We start from the raw sequence: 23,812 nt of genomic DNA, 5'->3' as shown, positions 1-23,812 counted from the left end.
ACCAGCTGGAACGAGTTACAGATCAAAGACATGTTCAACTGCTGGATTTTTTTGTTTTTTATTGAAGTGAAGTTCACATCACATTTTAAAGTGTACAGTTCAGTGACTTTTAGTTCTTTTACAGTGTCATACAATCACCCCCCTCTATCTGGTTTTAAAACATTTACATCACTGCAAAAGGAAATCCCATCTCCCGGTAAGTTTGGCTAGTGGGTCTTGAAGTTAAAACTTAACAACCTTTCCCAAAATATCCACTCTCCCCTGAGAGTAAACTGAAGCATGGACAGAGAGGCTTGACTCCAACAGTATGGAAATTAGCAGTTCTAGGATTCCTAATTCCTTTATCCCTTACTTTAGGACATTCAGATAGCTGCTTTACAACACTGCGAGTTTGAAAAGGAAGTAGTTCACTTCACTCTATACTTTATTGGTCAAATCCACTGAGATTAAATGAATGAGGGAGCTTTATTATTTTTTTTTTCTGGTTGCTTTATGATTCAGATACCTGTTTTGTCCGTAATGAATTGGAATTAATTCAACTAGATATGCAGAGCGCCTACTGTGTTCACAGCTGAAATAGACTTTTTCATTAACATATGATTTAGGGGGTGAAGTGAATTACCAGCACGTTGTACATATCCCAATGAGATGACTGTGTTACAGTGGTGGGAGGTAAATGAAAGGAGACTCTAACAGATCTGTTGGGAAAGCAAGGATTTTGAAAGTTTGGAATAGTAACAGGAGTGGGTAGAGGCACTATTAAACATGTGAGGAAAGGCATAGAATGAGGGAGTGAGAGTGGACGTGGTGTGCACTAGCAAAGGGGGCTCATCTTGTACAGAGAATCAGTGCAAAAAAAAAGGACAATAGGTCAGTCTAGTTATGGAGAAACCCTTGAAACAGACCAAATGATATGAATTTTATATTTTTGGCAATCAAGTACCAAAAATGATTATAAAATAAGAGAAAATAACTTACTGGATGAAAAGCATTTTGAATGTATAACAAGCAATAATAGTCTGTAAATTTATTACAATCCTATGAAAATACCCTAGCAAGTTCTTTGGTAGAGATTGATAAGATAATTCTAAAATATATTGCAAATGTATGAAAATATATTGAAAAGGAAAAGAGTTAAGAATCACCAAGACAGCCTTGAAGAAGATGAATAAAACTGAAGAATGATAGTGAGACATAAAGCTATAATAATTTTGAGAGTGTTATATTAACAAAAACGCCACATGAGTCAGTGGAACAGAATTAGAAGCCAGAAACCCCTCACACTACATGCCCGACTCTTTGTGACTCCATGGACAGTAGCCTTCCAGGCTCCTCTGTCCACAGAATTCTTCAGGCAAGAATACTGGAGTGGGCTGCCATTCCCTTCTTCAGGGGATCTTCCCAACCCAAGGATCAAACCTGGGCCTCCTGCACTGCAGGAAGATTCTTCACCATCTGAGCCATCAGGAAAGTCATCAGGGAGATGGAAATTAAAGCTGTGATGAGATACCGCTAGAAAGGCTAGGAGACAGTGGAATACAATGCAACCCTGAAAAGGGTCAGCTCTTTCTGCCTGCATAGTCACAGTCTTGGAGGGAGTGAGAGAGGCCAGACACAGAACAGTACATCAGGAGAGACTCTATTTCTGGAGAGCTCAAAACCAGACAGAAGCATCTGTGGCTTTGCAGGTCTGCCCCATGGTAATCTCTGGAAAGGAGGAAGTCTGTAACAGAATGAAGACCAAGGGGACTGCAGAGTCCTGGGAAAGTTCACTTTCTCAGTCTGGGTGCAGGAACATGAGTAATACAGTTTGTGAGAATTCACAGAACTATACACTTACTGTCTGCTCTTTTCTAGATGTATATACAGATTTCAGTATCATAGTTTACTTAAATGGCCGTTGGACATGATAACATCCTGATATTAGGGAAAAAAGAGGGTCTGTTTTTTGGTTTTAATATCTCTTGACAGCCCACTCTGAGGAGGCACTCGGCCTCCAGCAAAGCCTGCGGAAGAGATGGGAATCATGCAAGTAGGGTTATACTGCAAACTATGAAATATTGGCAACTATAAAATCAGTGATTCTTTACTTGGGTCATGATTGTCCCTCCTGTGGAAGGGCTTTGTTTTTTTTCCTAATGCATCATTGAAATCCCAAATAAGAATTTCTCCTGTCAAGATTCTAGCTAAGGACTTCCCTGGCAGCCCAATGGTTAAGACTCTGTGCTTTCACTCCAGAGAGCATGGGTTCCGTCCCTGGTTGGGGAAGCTGCATGGCACAGCCACAAAAATGAAGAAAAAAAAGAAGATTCCAGCTAAAGAGCAAATCTTAAAACACACACAAAAATGAGAAATACAGTGTATGATTGTGATGACTGTTAAACAGGAAATAGGATGCTATTCAAAGACAGCAATAGAGTTTTATTTTGTTTTGTGTTTTGAATGAGTAGTCATGAAGGTAATGGCACTCCAGTACTCCAGTACTCTTACCTGGAAAATCCCATGGAGGGAAGAGCCTGGTAGGCTGCAGTCCATGGGGTTACGACGAGTCAGACCCAACTGAGTGACTTCACTTTCACCTTTCACTTTCATGCATTGGAGAAGGAAATGGCAACCCACTCCAGTGTTCTTGCCTGGAGCATCCCAGGGACGGGGGAGCCTGGTGGGCTGCCGTCTATGGGGTTGCACAGAGTCGGACATGACTGAAGCAACTTAGCAGCAGCAGCAGCAGCAGTCATGAAAGGCCTCTCTGAAGATGAGGCAGTTAACTTAAGGCTCCAAGGAGGAAGAGACCCATCTCAGGAGAGCGAGGAGAAGAGCATTCCAGACTTTGAGAGAATAGGATGTGCAAAGGCCGTGAGGCAGAAAGCACTGGGGATCCTGGAGTGATTGAAGGCAAGGATGCGGTGAGCAAGAAGGAAGCCTGGTACCAAGGGCAGCCAGGTGTGAGAATGCATGAATACTGTAAGGAGTTTGGATTTTATTTCATAGGCAAGAAGCCACAAAGTATTATAAATCAAGGGAGTGAGAGGATCTGATTTATCTTTTTAAAGGGGTTTAAGCAGATACTACACGCAGTAGACTATGAGAGCAATTCAGATAAGGAATTGGTTGTGACTTAGGTGGGAGCAGAGGAGACAAACAAGATGTTTTGGTGGTGAAAGCAGTTGTATTGCAGGAAGGGGGACCCCTTCCAGAGTCTAAAAGTGGGCTCTTGTCTAACACAGAAATGAACTGCCCAAAGAGACACAAAGCAAATGCTTGGGAAGCGTGTGTTAGCTGGGCCATTCAGAGACAGAGGGATGCAAACTGGACTGCATAAGAGTTTCCCTCACCACACCCACTCCTATTCTTTGCAAATGTCTCCAAGATAGATTCTTTAGGTAGTTAGGTCCAAGTTTTTTCCTGAGTCTTCTGGGCCTTGATTGTTCTCAGCTCAAAATAATCTGCGTACCAGAGACCTTTTGGAGTGGGAGATTTTGTTCTCCTACCTAAGTGTCCCGCGGGAGAAAGGAATTAAAGCCTTGGCAATGAACAAGGCCTGGGAGAGATTGTGAAGAGAGAAAACAGGGTCTAGAAAGAAGCCCTGAGAAGCTTCCAATTTTAGACCTGGGAAGAGGAGAAAAGTAAGGAGAGGGCAATGGCATAGAAGCAGGTGACAGATTCTTCCTGTCTGTATGATATGAGTTTGCGATTAAAATGCAGCCTTGTTCCAGACTCAGGGAAATTTGGAGTGGGAGGAGTCACGTTGAGGAAGAAAGTGATGAATTTTATTTTCAACACAAAATTGTGGACTCAGAATTAATTGCGCATACCCTCACCCCGGCCGCGTCCCATCAGATTAGAGACGAGCCTGTTGAAAGCCAGATCAATTAGTTTGTCCCAGATTAATTAACTTTAAGTTACTGATGCAGATGATCTTAAAGTCAGAAACTTCTTGACTTTCAGTCTGGCAATGTCATTTTGAAACTTAGGTTAGAAGGCCCCCTATTTGTTGGTTAAATGACTTCCAAGTGAGCTTGGCTAAGTGCCACGATTCCTCAGTGCGAAAAACTGCACACAGGAGTGTGATTCCACAGTCTTTCCCTCAGGCTCTGATGGATGAGATTCTCATGCTCCAAGAGGAGATCAGCGAGCTGCAGTCGGCCCTCGCGGACGAGCTGGTGTCCGAGTCCCCGGAGTCCGAGCCAGCAGAGCAGCTGGCCCTGCAGTCCACGCTCACCGTCTTGGCGGAGCGAATGTCCACCATCAAGATGAAGGCATCCGGGAAACGGCAACTTCTGGAGGTAACAGGCCACCCTGGGGGGTGCCCCTCACGTCCAGATTAACTTCTGGGGTTGGGTTGACAAGTATGTCCAGCTACTTACGTGATTGACATGTCTATGGTTTCCCACTCAAAAGAAGCCGGTATATTGTGTGTGCAGGGCCTCGTGAATAGAGCTCTGAGTCAGTGTGGAGCCATGAATGTGTCTTTTCACCCGTTTCTGACTCATTTCAGGCCTGCAGAACTGAGGCAGCGGAGAGCCTTTGTGGGGAATAATTATAGAAGGTTTGCATAATAGTTTGCTATGTTTAAATAAGACCATTTTTATGAATAGCATTGCTAATGCTGTGAAAAATAAATCCGTAGTCACTGGAAGCCAATTCAAGCACGTTAATTCATGAGAATATTCTTGCAGTTCTGGTTCTCATGTTAACTTTAATACTTAATAGATAAATGTTAGCTACACTACCATACGTGTTAAAAATAAGTTATTTTGTTCATATTGGTGATCCTATGAAGTGTCTGTGTCCTTGTATCTCTAGGGTCTGGCAGCTTCTCTAGCACAAAATCAGTTATTGCTATCTGCTTAACATTATTTTATTTAGCTGCAGATTATACCATAATTCAATTAACCTTTGTCCTATTGTTAGGGACATAGGATATTCCCAGTTTTATCTGTTTTAAAGCTGATCAAATCATGTATCCATATATTTTCCTGTTTTGGAGAAATTTTAAATCAGTGTTTCTACTCTAATCTCTAAACAATTTAATAAAAATTAATTAAAAATAATGGATTCTTGATAAAATAACTTTTAAAGTAAAATACTTAGAGTATCTTAATAATTAACCTTTTAATTCATTGATATTGTCCCCAGTCACTCTGTGAAACCCATGTGGAGTTGTGAAATGAAGTGATTGGCCTGGATTTAAAAAAAAAAAAAAAGGATTATTTGCCATCAGGAAAGAATCCTCAGAGACCTATCCAAAGTTTTTGAAGTTTTGCCTTTGCTCTAGAAAGCGACAGCACTGGGCCACTCCTTCCTGTAGGAGATCAGTTGCCTGAAACTGCATGGTTCTGCCCTTTTAGCTCAACCAAGTATGTTCTTCGGTTGCCATAGTCCCCACTACACCCTACAGTTTCCTAAACTTTGAAGTCAAGTTGCCTACTGTCTTACACCATTGACCGGTTTCGGTCATCCACATCATCTGCCTTGTTCTGCAGGTGTATTATTTAAGAAAGGATATCTCCAGGCATACAATCACTGTAGGAGTTTTTTAAAAAATACTAATCCTGAGGCTCACCTCCTGAAATTCTGATTTACCGATCTGTACCGTGGTCTAAACACTGGGGATTGTTTTTGAAGTTTCACAGGTGGTTCTGGTGTGCAGTCAGGGCTGGGAACCATTGCTCTATGCATTGAGTCCTGGTGATTTTGCCTCAGGATGATCTGTCTTCCATCCTACTTAATTCATCAGGAGAAACTCAACGATCAGCTGGAGGAACAGAGACAGGAGCAAGCCCTGCACAGGTATCGCTGTGAAGCTGATCAGCTGGACCACTGGCTCTTGAGCACGAAGGCCACTCTGGACATTGCCCTGGGGTCACCCAAGGAGCCCATGGACATGGAGGCCCAGTTAGTGGACTGCCAGGTACAAAAATGGTCTCAGAGGAGTATGCCAACATCATTAGGCAGACTTTTTAGAAATGCATGTTATTGGCTGCACTGAGTCTTGGTTGCAGCATGCACAATCTTCCGTTGGGGAGTACAGATTCTCTAGCTGTGGTGCATGGGCTCTGGAACATGTGGGCTCCGTAATTATAGCACACGGCCTTAGTTGCTCCTTAGCACATGAGATTTTAATTCCCTGACCAGGGATCTCAGGGGGCTTCCCAAGTAGCTCAGTGGTAAAGAATCTGCCTGCCAATGCCTGAGCAACAGGAGATACAGGGTCGATCCCTAGGTTGGGAAGAGCCCCTGGAGGAGAAAATGGCAACTCACTCCAGTATTCTTGCCAGGATAATCCCATGGACAGAGGAGCCTGGCGGGCTACAATCCACAGGGTTGCAAAGAGTCAGACACGACTGAGTACGCATGTACACACACTTGACCAGGGATCGAACCCACATCCCCTGCATTGCAAGGCCAATTCTTAACTGCTGGACCACCAGGGAAGGTCCCCCAAGACATGTTTTTTAACTACAGAAAAGTATAATGGTAACGAACTGTGGTATGGATATGTGATTTTTCACAATCCATATACTTTACATGTTTAGGAGAAAAACAATATCTTATAAAAGCTTAAATGAAATCCAGATGTGGGCTTAGTCTTTTGAAAATTTTACCGAGAGTATCTACTCTTTAGAAAATTTTCAGCTTCCTGAAGGACATTTTTTTAAAGACTTGTTTTTCAGTCACTCAGTCACGTCCGACTCTTCGCGACCCTGTGGACTGCAGCATGCCAGGTTTCCCGGTCCTTCACCATCTCCCGGAGCTTGCTCAAACTCATGTCAGATTGATAGTATCTGTTTTGGTGGCTAATAAGGAGTATAAGTACCTTTGCACAGAATTAGCATCAGTGACTGTGGATAAACAACAGAATAGGTGGGCTGTTGAAATTTTGGTTTAAATTTAGAAATATTACTTGGAAAACTTGGCAAAACTGTCGTTATAGGCAGGCAGACTCAACATGGGAAGGTTGTCTTCTGGGGCAGAGAATTTCCTTCCTCAATGTGTGGTCTTTAGCAATTAATGTAAGGGGTCATGACATCAAAGTTTTTACTGTAATATTATTTTCTTACCTCCTTATTATGGAAACATCCAAGCACACGTATAAAGCATAGAGAATAAATGCTGAAGTCCCTTGTACCAGTCATTGACTTCAAAGAGTATCATCATAGTAGACATTACACTATGGGTGGGTGAAGTTTGTTTTAAAAGCTTTTTCATTTAACCAGCAAGTCTCTAGAAAACCCAGTCTAATCTGCAAGGTTAAATATCAGTGTACGTGACTTCATACATGTGGGACTGAAGGAAATATGCATAGCCATTAATTATGAATGCCATCTTTTTTCTTAATACATAGTATATCATTCTGATCATCCCTTATGATTTAGATTTTTTACTATTAATTATTATAATTTAGGTTTTTTAATTCTTTGTACAACTTAAACTATTTTATTTATTCATTTGGCCATGCTAGGTCTTAGTTGCACCACGTGGGATCTAGCTCCTGGATCAAGGATCAAACCTGGGCCCCGTGCATTGGGAACACAGAGTCTTAGCCACTGGACCACCAGGGAAGTCTGTGGACAATTTATTTATGTGTCTTCAAAGCATTTCTGCCTTGATGGTAGAGAATAGAGAGCCATGTGCCAGTGTTTTCTATTTAATATATCATCTTTTCTAAAGTTACTTTTCTGAAAAGAGACATGTATTTTTAGCATTGCCTTCTAGCACTTGAAATTACCACATGTACTAGCATTTCACAATTATGTTTCATCATTACTCCCACCTCTTCCTTTTTGATATCTCTATTTTTATAGTTATACATGAGATGCATAGTTGAGATAATATATTTCAGGACTCTTACAAAGTATTGAAGTGGTACTTCAATACTTCAAAGTATTGAAGTGGCAATATTTTTCAAAACTCAGAGCCTATGAAATCACACAAATACGTGATAGGTCCTCATGCAAATAAATCTGGCATTTGAGCCAGTAGTATAATCATAGCTGTGGCTATTATATGGAATTAGGGTCCTGTTATGACTTTTGGGGCCCAGGGTACTTTGTTTCCACGAACCTCTCTTCCTCTATAGAAATACTAAAAGTTATATTTGTATTTTGTAGCTGCTTTGGGTACAGAGGCTAATATAATCTAGGGTAGATTATAGTGGGTGCCTGCTAAATTGCTTCAGTCATGTCCCACTCTTTGCGAACCTGTGGACTGTAGCTCACCAACCTCTTCTGTCCATGGGATTCTCCAGGCAAGAACACTGCGGGGAGTTGCTATGCCCTCCTCCAGGAGATCTTCCCGACCCAGGGATTGAACCCACATCCCTTATGTCTCCTGGATTGGTACGTGGGTTCTTTACCACTTGTACCACCTGGGAAGCCTGAGGTGATATCATTACATATTAATTATTATCATAATCATTTTTTCCTCTGGTTTTAGAAGAAATGAAAGACATTTTCTTGGGCCCCTTGAAGTGTTAGGGGCCTTCAGTTCTGTGACAGCCATGCCTAATGGAAAAGGCAGTCCTGCACAGAATATTAATTCCTCAAAAGTAATCCTCAGGAAATGATCCTTTTAGGCCCATTTCATGAAAAGTTTCACTCTTCCTTTTATTTCTAGGTTTTGGGATGTCACTTATGTTCTTAGAAGCTGATGGTAGTGATTCTGATTTTGTACAATCTTTTCTTATTAATATATAATTGAATATAAACTAAAAAGTACATTTCAAAGAGTTCAGACTTAAGGTATAGAAAAACAGAACAGTTTCTGTAGAAAATAATATGGCTGTTATTTGTTTTGGTTGACTTTTTTAGTTTTTCTATTTTTGGTTTTTGTTTTAAATCTTACTTGGGAAGTGGGGAGACTGTTTTCACTTCTTTCCTGGATTTAGCCTCCATTTTAGAAAAAATCCTTGTAACACTAGAAAGTGAATGTGAAATTCTTAGGAAAACTTTCAGAAATGTGAAGTTAAAAATGTGTTAGATAAAAACAGGGGAACTTCCCTGGTGGTCCAGTGGGTGAGATTCCACCCTTCCAATGGAGGGGGCACGTGTTCAATCCCTGATGAGTATCTAGGATCCCACATGCCAGGTCACATGGCCAAGAAAAAAGACAAAAATAATAAAAATCAAGTAAAAGAGCACTAGTCTGGAAAAACTCCCTTTAAAACATTTTTCTTTGAAAAAAAAAAAAGAGTCCTTTTTAAATTGACACAAAGAGCCGATCATGTGGTGTCTTCACTCCTATTAGCCACAAGCATAACGTGTGAACATGCATTCCATACATGCTCAGTCACTCAGTCGTGTCCAGCTCTGCGACCCCCTGGACTGTAGCCCTCAGGCTCTTGGCTCTCTGTGATTCTGCAGGCAAGAATACTGGAGTGGATCGCCATGTCCTCCTCCAGGGGGGGTCTTCCCAAGCCAAGGACTGAACCTGGATCTCCTGCATTGGCAGGTGGATTCTTTTACCATGGGGAGCTACCTCTAAGACTAAAATAACAGAACAGTCATAATGGGATAATGCTAAGGCCTGGTCTTTTCTCCTTATCTGTCGGCTACATAAAATGTGCTTCCCCTATTTTTTTTTTTTTTTTGGTATAATATCTAATCTTAAATAAGAGAAAAATTAAGAGGTTCAAAGAATTGTTAAAACCTATATACCACTCTTGAAGGTTGTATGAAAACTAGGGGGAATAAAAACAAACCTGGAGGCATGTTGTTTTGATGAAAGACTTCATGAAGCAGTGGATTTCTGTGTGAGACGCGGTCTTTGCAGAGGCGCCCAGGCCGTGTCAGTTTCAACCTTATTTCTGTTGTTCTAGAATATGCTGGTGGAAATAGAGCAGAAGGTGGTGGCCTTATCAGAGCTCTCGGTCCACAATGAAAACCTGCTGCTGGAGGGCAAGGCTCACACAAAGGATGAGGCCGAGCAGCTGGCAGTGAAGCTGAGAACCCTCAAGGGGAGCCTCCTGGAGCTGCAGAGGGCACTGCAGGACCGGCAGCTCCACATCCAGGTGAGGCTCCAGCCACACCCTGAGCATGGCGCTACAGGGAGGCTCATCTTTGCACAAGACTAGCCTCCCCTCTGAGCATGGGATACATGAAGGGGATGGCTGGGGAACAGCACATACTTATGTACGTACCTGCTTCACACACATTCTGGCGTAGTTTTTTGTTTGTTTGTTTTTAATATTTATTCATTGGCCGCTCTGGGTCTTAACTGTAGCACTCAGGATCTTCAGTCTTCGTTGGGATGTGTAGGGTCTTTAGCTGTAGCATGTGGGATCTAGTTCCCTGACCAGGGATGAACCCAGGCCCCCTGAATCGGGAGCTCCGAGTCTTAGCCACTGGACCACCAGGGAAGTCCCTAGCTTAGGTTTCCAAATAGGCTTTGTAAAAGTTGTTTGAATCCAGACACCTGGAAATTACAGCATAGGAAAAGAAAAGAAAATGAAAATAATTACCAAAAGCTAGCAGCTGTATCATTTAAAAGAAAATGTTTAAATATAGGTTCAACATAGATTAAATCATAGATTAAGATACCCTGTGGCAGTGTTATATTTCTCCTTTATATCTCCTATGTTCTACTTTTCAGATAGACTGTTTTATTTAGTGCCCACAAGTTTAAACTTGTCATGTATTCCAGGAGAATTGAACATTTTTACTATCATGCAGTGTCCTTCATGTTTCCCTATAGTGATTTTTGTTTTAGATGACTAGAGCTTTTTTTTGGATAATATTTTCCTGGTGTATCTTTCACTTTTCCATTGATTTAACCCTTTCTGAGTCCTTATAGATTTTGTTTCATATAAAGAACATTTAGGTATATTTTGTTGGTTTTAAGCACATCTAAGAAAACCTCTGACTTTTAAAGAGCAGGTTTAATCTATTTAAATTCTTTGTGATTACTTACTTTTTTTTTCTTTCTATTTTGTCCTGCTCTTTCTATTCTTCTTTCTCCATTTTAACTTTTGCTTCTAACTTTTCCTTTGTTTTTTTCTCCCTACTTTTTACCATGCATACCTAATAAATTCTAAGTTTTTATTTTATTCTTGTTCCAGATCAACATAAGAAACTCATAACACATTCACTCAGGTTTCTCCCCATGCACCTTGCATACTAGTATTGTCAAGTATTTTGATTTTGTTTGTTTTTCATCTCTACATATTAGAATTATTATCTTACACAAATATTAAGCAAATGTTTATTGCGAAGCTACTATGTGCCAACCACTATTCTATATGATAGAGTGAAGGAGCAAGGGCAAAATCTATCTGTATATGTATATTTCTATATAGTCCATCTTCAAGAGATTATGTTTGGGGGACACAGATAGTAATATAAAATTAAAGTGTGTTATTATATGCTAAGTTAGAAGATGATAAGAGCTGTAGGTGAAATAGTATAAGGCAGATAAATACAGAAAGTTGGGACTGGGTGGATGTGCAGTTTTAAACAGGGTGATCAGTGAAGCCTCTCCAGTTCACGTTTGAAGGAGTCAGCCATGCAGACATGGAGGAAGAGAACTCCAGGCTCGGAGAGGGGGAAGCAAGGGCAGGGGCTCCCAGGCAGGCTCCTACCTTGTTCTTCAGGGAGCCCAGCAACTGGCGTGGCATGAACAAGGTGAGAGAGGTCCAACAGGTAACAAGGGCCCAGGCTGCAAAGGACCTTATAGGCATCGTGTGAACTTTGGCTTTTACTCTGGGGAAAATGAGAAACCACTGGAGTGTTTGGGGACAGAGGAGTGACAAGATCAGATATAACTCCTCTAGGGGACCAGGGTGGAAGCTGAGAGGCCAGTTAGGAGGTTAGAGGGGATGAGAACTTATCAGGTTGTGGATAGTTAGGAAAATGAAAACTTGAGGAACAGAACTTGGGGAAGGAGAAGTAATTAGGCCACTGGTTTCATTTTGGACAGGCTAGTTTTGAGATGCCTGTCCAATGTCAATCAGCTGTTGGGATTCGGCAGACAGATCTAGACTGAACCGTCAGCCTTTAGAGGTTCTTTGTTGTTCGTGCCATGAGTCGTGTCTTAGTTCCCCCACCAGGGATCGAACTCATACCCCTGCATTAGGAGCTCCGGGTCTTAACCCCTGGACTACAGGGAAGTCCCTAGATGGTCTTCAAAGGCATGAGAGCCCATGAGATCACCAAGGGAGTGAGGAGAGATAAAGAGGAGCAAGCCCTGGGGCACTCCAGTGTGAAGAGTTAGGAAGATGGAGAGGAACCCACAAAAAAAAGAGTAAGAAGAAAATACCAGTGAGGTGGGAAGAAGACCAGGGTTTGGGTTTGGGAGACACTTGAGGGTAAGTGAGGTAAGATGAGAGCTGGGAACTGACCACTGGATCTGGCAACACACAGGTCTTCTGTGACCCCAGCTACAACTATTTCAGTGAAATAGTGAAGGCAAAACTCACTCTGAAATGAAAGCAAGAATGGAGAGAGGAGTTAGAGAGGAAGAGGGCAGGAAACAGGGGTTTCACTATCATGGGAGCAAAGGAATGGAATAGGCTATAAGAAGCAGGTTAGAAGAAATTCATTCCATTTTAAGATCAGAAGAACAATGACATGTTTACGGGGAGACAGAAACAACTCAGTAGAGGAAAAATTGATGAAAAAGAAGTGAGACTGCAGCAAAAGTCTTCTTGTGTAGAAAGTGAAGTTGCTCAGTCATGTCCGACTCTTTGCAACCTCATAGACTGTAGCCTACCAGGCTCCTCCGTCCATGGGATTTTCCAGGCAAGAGTGGGGTGCCATTTCCTTCTCCAGAGGATCTTCCTGACCCAGGGGTCGAACCTGAGTCTCCCGCATTGTAGGTGGATGCTTTACCATCTGAGCCATCAGGGAAGGTCTTGTGTAAAAGGGAGAAAATAAGATCCAAGGGGCAGGGGAATGGTCTTGGAACCAGTGTCGGGAGGGAGGGGAGCAACTGTACTTGAGCAGAGATGCTGGCAGGGGACACGGCACACACACTGGGGTAAGAGCTTAATGCACATTCACTGTGATTGCTTCTGCTTTCTCAGTGTAATGATTTTTTTCTGGACTAAACTATGTATTTTCAGTTCTTTGCTAATCATATGATTATATGATCTGGAACCAAACCTAGTCAGCAGAAAACTATTAAAAGCAATGGAAGAATTTAGTAAAAAAAAAAAACAGTTTATCGAAAAAAATAAAGGGGCTTCCCCGGTGGCTCAGTGGTAAAGAATTCACCTGGCAATGTAGGAGATGCAAGAGTTGTGGGTTTGACCCCTGTTGAGAAGATCTCCTGCAGTAGGAAATGGCTACTCACTCCAATATCCTTGCCTGGAAAATCCCATGGGCAGAGGAGCCTGGCAGGCAACGGTCTGTGGGGTCACAAAGATTCGATATGATAGAATGACTGAGCTCACATACACACACGTATGAATGCTGCCTACCAGTGAATAATCCACTCCAGTGAATCCCCTCTGCTGCTGCTGCTGAGTCACTTCAGTCGTGTCCGACTCTGTGCAACCCCATAGATGGCAGCCCGCCAGGCTCCCCTGTCCCTGGGATGCTCCAGGCAAGAATACTGGAGTGGGTTGCCATTTCCTTCTCCAATGCATGAAAGTGAAAAGTGAAAGTGAAGTCGCTCAGTTGTGTCTGACTTTTAGACCCCACCCCAAAGTTGTTTACTTCTCTATCAATTCAGTTGCTCAGTCGAGTCCAACTCTTTGCGACCCCATGGACTGCAGCACGCCAGGCTTCCCTGTCCGTCACCAACTCCCAGAGCTTGCTCCAACTCATGTCCATCAAGTCGGTGATGCCATCCAACCATCTCATTCGTCCTTCTCTATGACACAGGCCTATAATGCCTCTTGAATTACATATCTTCATTTGTTGTAAGTTTGTCATTTTCACACGTTATCATTCATCCAGGGAGCAGAGGGTTCATCCTGTATAAATAACAAAATGCTTTCTAAAGAAGTGTTTTATTTAATGTTTAGCATTCTCCTACCCTCACTAATCTTCCAAGGAATGTTCCTGGCAAAAATGGTTATTCTTCTAGTATTTCCAAAATAAACAGCTTACATAGCCCCACCCAAGCAGGAGCCTGGTGGAGAATAAAAGCCACCTTATTTCCTATTCCCTAGATAGGTCAGAAAACTGTTATCAGATCTCAGAGAGTGTAATTACCATTATTTTATTCCTTAGGTCAGTACCTTCATATCTCAAGGGGAAAGAGAAGGAAATTTGAACTGTTCCTTAATCATTTTTTGCTTCCTGTGGTCCAAGGGTTAGGTTTCAAAACAGTGAAATCAACCAGAGAAAAATTCATTAACTGAGAAACCAAACCTAACCACAGAGAAAATACATACTAGTCATATGCTTTTGATGCTGCTAAATTTCCTTTTTTCTAAAGCTGTGGATTCAATTAGTCAAATAGGAGTCCCTTTCTTAGATTTTGTTTGAGAATCTAAGTATGTGTCTCTGCGTGTAAATGTGGTTACGCCGCCCTGTAGACCTGACATGTCAACTGCTATTTTCCCAAGCACAACTGGTCTCTTTCGTTGGTGTGAGGAATTTGAAATCAGAGCTCTCAGTCAGCTGTAGTGAACCTGCAGAGAAGGGTGAGCTGGAGCCCTGAGAAGTTTCCAGGGGAGTCTCCAGGCTGGGCTATGAAAGCGAACCTTTACTGAAGGGCAAGGCAGACAGGAAGTGGCAGGAGTTCACAAAAGAGAGTCAGCAGGTCGTGGCTATGGCCACTGGTTTGTCACCGGGGCTCTGACTAGGGACAGCTTTCAGCTTGTCCCACTGACTTCTTTGGGATCATCCTCTACAGATCCCTTTTGACTGGGATCCCTTCATCCTTGCCTGGAAAAGCTAGCATATCTCAGAGCTTATTCTGGGTCAATGGAGCATCCTCAGATGGGAAAACTCTGCTTCATGCAGAAATGTGTGAGCTTTGGTCCTGGAGGAATGCCGGACCACCCCAAACCTCCCACCTTCAGGAAAATCACTGCTTGCCTGAAAGAGGCGCTCCTGGGAGGGTGGGGAACCTACTGAACACTTGTCATCTATTCTGAAGATCCTGCAAAATGCAGGTAGCATGTTTTAGACCAATGGCGCTGCCATTGTTCTATCTGAAGCACATTCTTTTACTGGCGAGCTGGATCATCTTCAAGGAAAGAAAGCACCTGTGAGCTGAGGTGGTTCTGAATCCGGGAAGGGACGAAGTATAAATATGAATGGGCTTCACTAGGCTTCACTGTTGCCTTCACTGCACCTCAAGTGCTGATACCAAATGATCTCAAACAGTTTTAACCATGATATTCTAATAAGTAAGACAGAGGGAAACAGACCCCATCTATTTCTCTGTAAGAGTTAGTGTAAAATTCTGGAAAGAAAAAGAAAGGAAGGGTCCTATGGGCAGTCAGGTGCGGTGAGCTGTTGTGGCTGGACCCCATGCTGAGGTCAGATTTTTTTTTTTTTTGGCGGAGAACAGAGGCCGGGGGGCTGCGATTCAGTAGGATGACTTCTCCATGAAAGCACCCCCAAGAACGTTCTCTTCCTATGTGCCTGCCCCCGGCCCCTCCCCATGCTCCAATCATACTTGCCCCGCCTCTGCTGTCTCTGAGACACCAAGTTTCTTTCCGCTCTGGCCTTTGCTCCAGTGGCTCCATAGGCCTGGAGGCCCCTACCCCATCTTTCAGTCAGTCAGTATCAGGGTTAATTGCTCAGTCGTGTCTGACTCTTTGCGACCCCTGTGGACTGTAGCCCACCAGACTCCTCTGTCCATGGGATTCTCCAGGGAAGAGTACTGTAGTGGGTTGCATGGCCTCCTCCAGGGGATTTCTTAACCCAAGAATCGAACCCGGGTTTCGTGCATTGCAAGCGGATTCTTTACCATCTGAGCCACCAGGGAAGCCCCCGTCTTTGGCAACACACGACACAGCTGTCACCTCTGAAGATGCCTTGCCACCCAGCCTAAGAAACCCTCCCCCTTCACTTTCCAGCCCATTCTCTAGTTTCACATTCTTTGTAAGTCTTATCACCATCCCAGTTTATCTTGTCCATTCATTGTCTGTCATCCCACCAGGGCCTTTGTCTGTCTTCTGAGCCAAATAAATCCCCTCCAGTTCCCGCCAGTGCCCCAAACAGTGCCTGACACACAGTGGGTGCTGATAAGCACTTAGTGAATGCGTCTTACCAACATGGTGTAATTTAACCTTTGGCATATAAATACATGTTAGTAGAAAGGTGCTCACTCAGAGCTAATTCCATTCTAATACAAAATATTTTGTTTGTTGTTTAGTCCTGTCCGATTCTTTTGCAACTTACGGACCGTAGCCCACCAGACTCCTCTGTCCATGAGATTGTCCAGGCAGGAATACTGGAGTGGGTTGCCATCTCCTTTTCTAGGGGATCTGCCTGACCTAGGGATTGATCCCACATCTCCTACGTCTCTTGCGTTGGCAGGCAGATTCTTTACCGCTGAGCCACCAGGGAAGCCCATGCAGTGTTTTAGGGCCTGTTAAATTCCATCGGAATAGTCTAGCAGGAATAATAAACCCCTGCCCAGGTAGTAGGTAGTTACTTTGGCTTTCTCCTGTAGCCACACTCTGTCGAAGCCAGAGTGGCAACAGATGGCAGTGGAGTCTAGTCCTGGTGGAGATAGGAAAGGGAGTAAGACCTAGAGTTATATTCTTGTGGAATAAATTCCAGAATAATGTCTGCTGACCACATTAGTCAGCTAAAAAGCCTAGCCTCAATGTGGCAGTTCCCCCCCCTCCCTTAATATTTCTGAGTATAATCATCTATTGTTCTCCTTCCTGCAAATGCCATAATAAGTTCCATGGGTTTTGCGTTACCATTTTTTTTTTTCTAATGTGGTTTCACATCCAAATGGAGTCACTTTGGTTTTATTATTCAGACCACACTAAAGGAGCCATCCCTCTGTGTTGGTTAAGGTCTTCCTGTGGGTAGTATGACTCTTGATTTCTCCCTCATTAAAAGCAGGGGACAGCCCAGGAGAAGGAGGAGAGCGATGCTGATCTGGCTGCCACTCAGAGCCCCGGGGTTCAGGAATGGCTGGCTCAAGCTCGGAGCACATGGACCCACCAGCGGCAGAGCAGCCTCCAGCAGCAAAAAGTACGCACTTCCTGCCTCTTTCGCCTGCAGATCAGCCAAGAATGCACCTTGAGAGAAATGTTTTAGAAGGACAAGTTCCTTCTGTGCTGAAGACAGAGTGCCCCTGTATCTTCATTTTGGACAGAAGCAGAACCTGGCTATTTCCATTTACTTGTGACCACTGGGAAAACTGGTCATTTTAAAGCGGGTTCTCTAAGAAAAGCTTAGTTTTAAAATAGTGTAACTCAATTATAATCTCCCCTCTATTTCTAGCTTGCCCCAGTTTGAGTCTGTTACATATAATAAAAGCCCCAGGAAGGCCTCTGAGAATTGGTAAATATCTAAGTTGCATTTTTTTAAATGAAATTTGCTTTCAACTCTCAAGTAGATGCCATCACAAAACAGGATTGCAAACTACTGCCTATGAAGCAAATGAGCTTTGATTACTCAAAGAATGACATCTCATTAGTACCTTCACTTCATGGATATGGCATATTAAAATATTTCTCAAAGAGTAGAGACTTTTTCACCAATAGTGAAAAAATAAAACTGAGTCCAGTGGTGATCCAGTTTATCAAGCAAGTGGGAAATTGAAGAGAGCTGTTGCTCTCTGTATCTCAGCTTGAACAAGGCAGTATCGAGTTTGAAAAGTGAAAGTACATTTTGGACCACTTGGGGGCGCCATTGCCAAGCAAAATTTTCTTTTTCTTTTTTTTTTTTTTTTTTAACCTCCCCCTCAACTCAAGATTATTTAGACATTATTTTATCAAAGCCAAAGAAAGCTACAGAGGACTTGGAGGCACCTCTGAACAGTTACCTAAGCCACACTTTTTATATAATGTGCTAACTTAAAAACATGCTATTGTACCAAAGTTCTCTGAGGATTTTCTAGACATACAACTGTGTTTGGAGACAATAATCATAAAGTAACAAAGATGTTTTTATTTTTCCTTTTCCTTGAGCAGGAGTTGGAACAGGAATTGGCAGAGCAGAAGAGCCTCCTCCAGTCAGTAGCCAGCCTTGGAGAGGAAATTCTAACGCAACACTCAGCTCCAGAGCCCTCTGGTGGTGTTGGGTATGTTTCTTTCATTCTTTGGGATTTTTTGGTTTTTAATTCACCAGTTTGTTTTGTTTTTTAGATTCCACATTTAAGTGATATCATACAGTATTTGTCTTTCTCTGTCTGACTTATTTCACTAAGCATAACAATACTCTCCAAGTCTGTCTGTATTGCTGCAAATAGAAGCATTTTTCATTCTTTTTTATGGCTGAGTAGTGTTCTGTGTGTGTGTGTGTGTGTGTGTGTGTGTGCGCGCACATATCACATCTTCTTTAACTAGTCATCTGTTGATGGACACTTAGGTTGCTTTATCTGAACATTAGGGTACATGTATATTTTTGCATTAGAATTTATTTTCTCCAAATACATACCCAGGAGTGGAATTGCTGAATCTACTGCAGTTCTGTTTTTAGCTTTTTGAGAAACCTCCATATTGTTTTCCATAGTGGCTACACTGACTTACATTCCCACCAGCAGTGTCCATGAGTCTCTTTTCTCCACATCCGCACCAACATTTGCTACGTATGGTCTTTTTGATGACAGCTCTTCCGACAGGTGTGAGGTGATGCCTCACTGTAGTTTCGCTTTACATTTCTCGGATGACAGTCTACTGTTCTCTTCTTATTGCTGTTGTCCTGACATTTGAAAAATGGCCCAGTGGTTAGGACTCCAGCTCTCACTCCCAAGGGCCTGGGTTCGGTCCCTGGTCAGGGAACTAAGATCTCACATGCCCTGTGGACAAAACAATAATAAAAGTAAACATCTTCCTTACAATTTTATTTTGAACATCTTTTACAAAAATTGAATCATTTCATTTTTACTTGTAAATCTTGTATTTTGAACGTTTAGTTGAGCAGCATAACTAGTAATTATAATGGCTGACTTCCTTTTCCTCTCTCTAGTATGCTTAGCATATCTGACCAGGGATGATGCTTATTTAATACTACAGTTTTGAAAGTCAAATAATAAATGCATTATAAAATTGGATTCATGATGTTTATGACTGAATGATTTTACCTAACTGCAAAACATTTCCCTTACAAGAGCTTATCTATTTTCCTCTAATATCATTCTGAAAAATAAATGTATGTGTCTTGTAAGTATCTTGACATTTTTTTTGTTTTTAATTTGATGGCACCATGAGGCTTGTGGGATCTTAGTTTCCCAACCAGGGATTGAACTTGGGACTATTTCAGTGAAAGCCTGGAGTCCTTTTCACTGGACCCCCAGGGAACTTTTCTTGATGATCTGTTTCTACAATTTCTATATATAAAGTCATTGAGCTTTGAGTTCTGGTTTAGAGTGAGACTGAAAGTCTTACCAGCAGGAAAGTAAAGTGTTGAAAGAAAATTTAAAGAAAGGGGAGAATTTTCAAGTTGAAGAGTCTGGTTTAAAAGGTAGGAAGGAAAAGAAACTGAAGCAGAGTGTAAGGGTCCCTGTGCTGTGAGGCAGGTCTGGGTTTTATTCTGGTTCTGCATGTGTCAGTCTGGAAAAGGAACTCAACCCCGAGACTTCGTTTGCTTACCAGTAGAATGAAACTAATAATTGACTGCCATCACCACAGAAAGGTTGTGAACACTGTGAATGTCAATTGAAAAGATGCATAGGAGAACTATCTTTAAAATCTAAAACATTAAAAAGTTTCAGCAAAACCTCTGTGTTCGTGCAGTATTAAAGGTTGAAATTCAGTAGTAAAATCCTTTGACAACCATCATGTCTCAAATAGCTTTAATCCCGTGGACTCCAGTGCTCTCAGTTCTGAGCATTTGTTTGGAGGAAATGCATATTATAAAGAGGGTTTTGGAAATACTATTTATGATACCATATAAAAAGACAGAAATACCTATTAGTAAAAAAAAAAAGCCTAAGAAAATATTTTTGCCTATATAATCTTAACAAAAATTATGTAACAGTATTAATAATAGTTTGTGATATCAAGTAAAACATGTGATGTAAAATTGAGTATATAGTATATGTATGGGTAAGACCCAGACTAGATGTAGATGATCAAAAGTAACTTTAGTAAGGTCAGCTTTGGAGAGTTTTCTTTCCTTTTCTTTCTTTTTTTTTTTAATTTAATTAATGACATAATGTTGCTGATACATGACAAAAGTGTTTGACTCCATGTGTCTATACATCTAGGAAATAGGAAGATATTCAAGGGGGAAAAAAGGAATAAAAAATATTGATAACAGCTAATAGATAATCAATTTAAAGGAACAGAGATGAATAAGATTATAACATCTATAATCAGGAACTCCATAAAGATAACCCTAATACTGTAAAAATTGTGTTAAAATATAATAGAATTTTAAAATTCTTCTGTTATGGTCATGCTTAGAAATGCTGACAAGACCATAACATGTATCTGTATAAATCTAAAATGAGGAACTCTGTTTCTTCCATGGTGACTAAGTCGAGACTTGCTGCCACTTTGCATTTTCTGTTTCTGGCTCTTCTAAGGTGTTTACTCACCCCTCATGGTTTTCTGAATATTTTTGCCAAACTCTATATTTGCAAAGAACCAGTCCACACGTTGCTTCCTCATCATACGTAGAATCATGAAAAGCAGCTGTAAGAACCTTCTGCAGCTTTCTTGCCATTTTTTTTTTTTTTTCCCTTGGCCTTTAGCTTTGGAAAGGGCCCAGATGAAAGACAAACAACTATAAATTGCTCTTTCAAATCTAAGACTATTTTAAAGAGAAATCGGTGGTTCAGTACTGGCTTTCTGTGTAAGATTTAGTCTAAAGAGTAACTTCTTTAATTTTTCTGCAAATTCTTTAGAAAAATCTTTAAATCTAGTTGATTACAGTTCAGTCATGCCTTTCAAGCCTTGGGTAATATACCAAGCAAACAAACAAACATAAATTGAATAATATCCAGAAGCTAAAAGAAAAACACGTATATATTTTTTAAAAAAACAGAATAATGTTTGTGGGAAAAAAGTATATATTCAGATTTCAGCATATTAGCTGATTTTCTAAGACTATCAACTGTGAATTGGTTTATGTAAAAATCCCTTTGGGAGCAGCATGACTTGCTTCATGGTTACAGATTCACTGAATCAAGAAGAAGTACTTTGTGATGTACTGGAGAATTGAAGGGGTCCTTCCAAGATTACTAAGGAAATTCAACTGGAAATTAATCAATATAAATATCAAAGGGAAGGAAGAATATTTTCTATGGGAAAATAAAAGCTGTATTCTAATTTAAAACTGATCTGCTGGTGGCATTTTATGTGTCAGTGATTAAATATAAGACTGTATAGATATAAAATATCCTCTGGTTTCATATACTAAACTGTTATATAAACATGAATGAATTAGAAGTGTTATGATAGTCCACCATCTCAAAAGAACACAGTAAAGAAATGTAATTTCAGAAGAATTTCTGAAAGTGATTTTTATTTAATTATTTATTTTTGGCTGTGATGGGTCTCTGCTGCTGCTCAGGCTTTCCTCTAGTTGCAGTGAGCAGGGGCTGCTCTCTAATCTCTGTGGTTGTGGCTCATCGGCTTAGTTGGCCCATGGGCTATAGTGAGTTCATGGGCTTACTTGGCCCATGGGCTGAGTTAGTGCATGGGATGGGGGATCTTCCCAGACCAGGGATTGAACCCCCGTCTCCTGCATTGGCAGGTGGATTCTCTACCACTGAGCCACCCAGGAAGCCCTAATTTCAGAAGAATTTTAAAGCGTTTTTTATTTTAAAAGATTTTTTAAAAGCAGAAAATCCAGAGACTAATATAACCAACAAAATCAGAAGTATCAGTTTTATTTTTTAACTTAGTATTACTTTTTATATCAATACATGTTGATACCTATGGATCTAGTTTTTTTTTTTTTTTTTCATTTTAACTGCTTAAGAGTATTTTATCTTGTGATAATAACAACTCACCTGTTTTCTTCTAGATGGGCCTTTACACTATTGGCATTTTTTTTTTTTTTTTTGCTTTTCCTAGCATTTTTAAGTTTTAATCTTTGATCATTTCCTGTGACATGTTGGACCTTAGTTCCCCCCAGGGATGAAGCCTGCACCCCCTGTAGTGGAAGCACAGAGTCTTAACCACTGGGCTGCTAGGGAAGTCCTTACTAGTACTGCTGAACTTAACTTTCTCACATGTCTTTAAGTGTGTAGGTGAGAAAGATTCTCTAAGATATATCCTAGAAGAAGAACTCTTGCCTCATAGCCTTATAGATCATTTTTTAAGGCTTTCTTCAACAAACTTACTTGAAGAAACCATTGTATTCAATACTTAATCTGAAATGAGTTGGATCTGGTGTAGTGTGTAATATTCTGCCAATAAAGTTTTTATTTTTTTTCCTTCACTTGATCAAAAGTTTCCATCAAAATAACAATTACTGTCTAGCATAATATGGCCTTTGGATGACATGATTCTAGTTAGGACTTCAAAATCCCTGGATACAAACTAGGACCTACTGAAACTAGAGTCTCCCAGGTTCTTATCATTGCCGTTACCATCAACGTTGCTGCTGCTGCTGCTAAGTCACTTCAGTCGTGTCCAACTCTGTGCGACCCCATAGACGGCAGCCCACCAGGCTCTCCCGTTCCTGGGATTCTCCAGGCAAGAACACTGGAGTGGGTTCCCATTTCCTTCTCCAGTGCATGAAAGTGAAAAGTGAAAGTGAAGTTGCTCAGTTGTGTCCGACTCTTCGTGACCTCACAGACTGCAGCCCTCCAGGATCCTCTGCCCGTGGGATTTTCCAGGCAGTAGTACTGGAGTGGGTTGCCATTGCCTTCTCCAACCATCAGCGCTAGGCCCCACTGATTTAGTGGCTGTTTTTTTATCAGATAGGGTCAGAGGCATTATTCCTCTCTTCTCTAAATTTAATTCTCATAATTCTGCATGGTATGTACGACCTTCATTTTGAAGATGAGACAGCTGGGGCTCTGAGAAATGAAGCAAATTGCTCAAAGTCACAGATCTAACGTTCTGTAACCCTGATCTGTCTCACCTCCAAAGCCACAATCATCTCAGAGGTCACACTGCTGCCTCTTTAAGGATGATACTGCTGTGCCTTCCTTCTGCCTTCTGTACTGCTGTTCCATGTCCTGAGACTTGGTCTGTAGTATTTTCTTTAGACTCAGGATAAAAACTCTCAATAGACTAGGCAATATGGTTAGGGTTTTTTAATTTGTGGGCTCTTTGTCAAAGGCTACTGCTCTGATCATATGCTTTCTGATTCTAAAAGTTACAATTACTTTTATCTTTAATGCTGAGCTACTTTCAGTTTTTTTTTTTAATTTATTGTCCTCATGGTTCAATTTTAAGATCAGTAAGAATATACTTGTTTTACTATTTTAATTTATATTTTTAAAGTGTAAGCCAATGTCTGAGATAATCTGGTTCCAATTGTAGAGGCCAGATCTAGTGCACGTAATAAATTACCTAGAACTTACTGCCTTTTTATGCACATTGTAAACTTAGATTATTTATTCTTCTAATAGCGAAAAACCTGATGTGTTATCCCAGGAGTTGGGGATGGAAGGGGAGAAATCACCTGCTGAAGACCAGATGAGAATGAAATGGGAAAGCCTACATCAAGAATTTAGCACCAAGCAGAAACTACTTCAGAATGTTCTGGAGCAGGAACAAGAGCAAGTGGTACTGAACATTTTCCTTTTCCATATTAACTAACAGAGA

At 41.3% G+C, this 23,812-nt stretch overlaps 1 protein-coding gene across 34 annotated transcripts in view; it reads left to right on the top strand.

Moving 5' to 3' along the window:
- Positions 1-23,812, top strand: part of SYNE1 (spectrin repeat containing nuclear envelope protein 1) — a 492,315-nt gene that overhangs the window by 323,409 nt on the left and 145,094 nt on the right. For 17 of the 34 annotated variants that reach the window (XM_060419830.1, XM_060419826.1, XM_060419828.1 and 14 more), the window contains 6 exons: positions 4,080-4,286; positions 5,741-5,914; positions 9,821-10,012; positions 16,977-17,111; positions 18,056-18,165; positions 23,617-23,773. In XM_060419830.1, coding sequence (XP_060275813.1) covers positions 4,080-4,286; positions 5,741-5,914; positions 9,821-10,012; positions 16,977-17,111; positions 18,056-18,165; positions 23,617-23,773 — 975 coding nt within the window. The remainder of the gene's footprint in view (positions 1-4,079; positions 4,287-5,740; positions 5,915-9,820; positions 10,013-16,976; positions 17,112-18,055; positions 18,166-23,616; positions 23,774-23,812) is intronic. The other 17 variants (XM_060419837.1, XM_060419836.1, XM_060419833.1 and 14 more) reach the window with 3 other exon arrangements.

Source organism: Ovis aries, chromosome 8, assembly GCF_016772045.2.
Source record: "Ovis aries strain OAR_USU_Benz2616 breed Rambouillet chromosome 8, ARS-UI_Ramb_v3.0, whole genome shotgun sequence".
Classification (NCBI taxonomy): Eukaryota; Metazoa; Chordata; class Mammalia; order Artiodactyla; family Bovidae; genus Ovis; species Ovis aries.
This window is presented reverse-complemented; position numbering and strand designations above follow the sequence as displayed.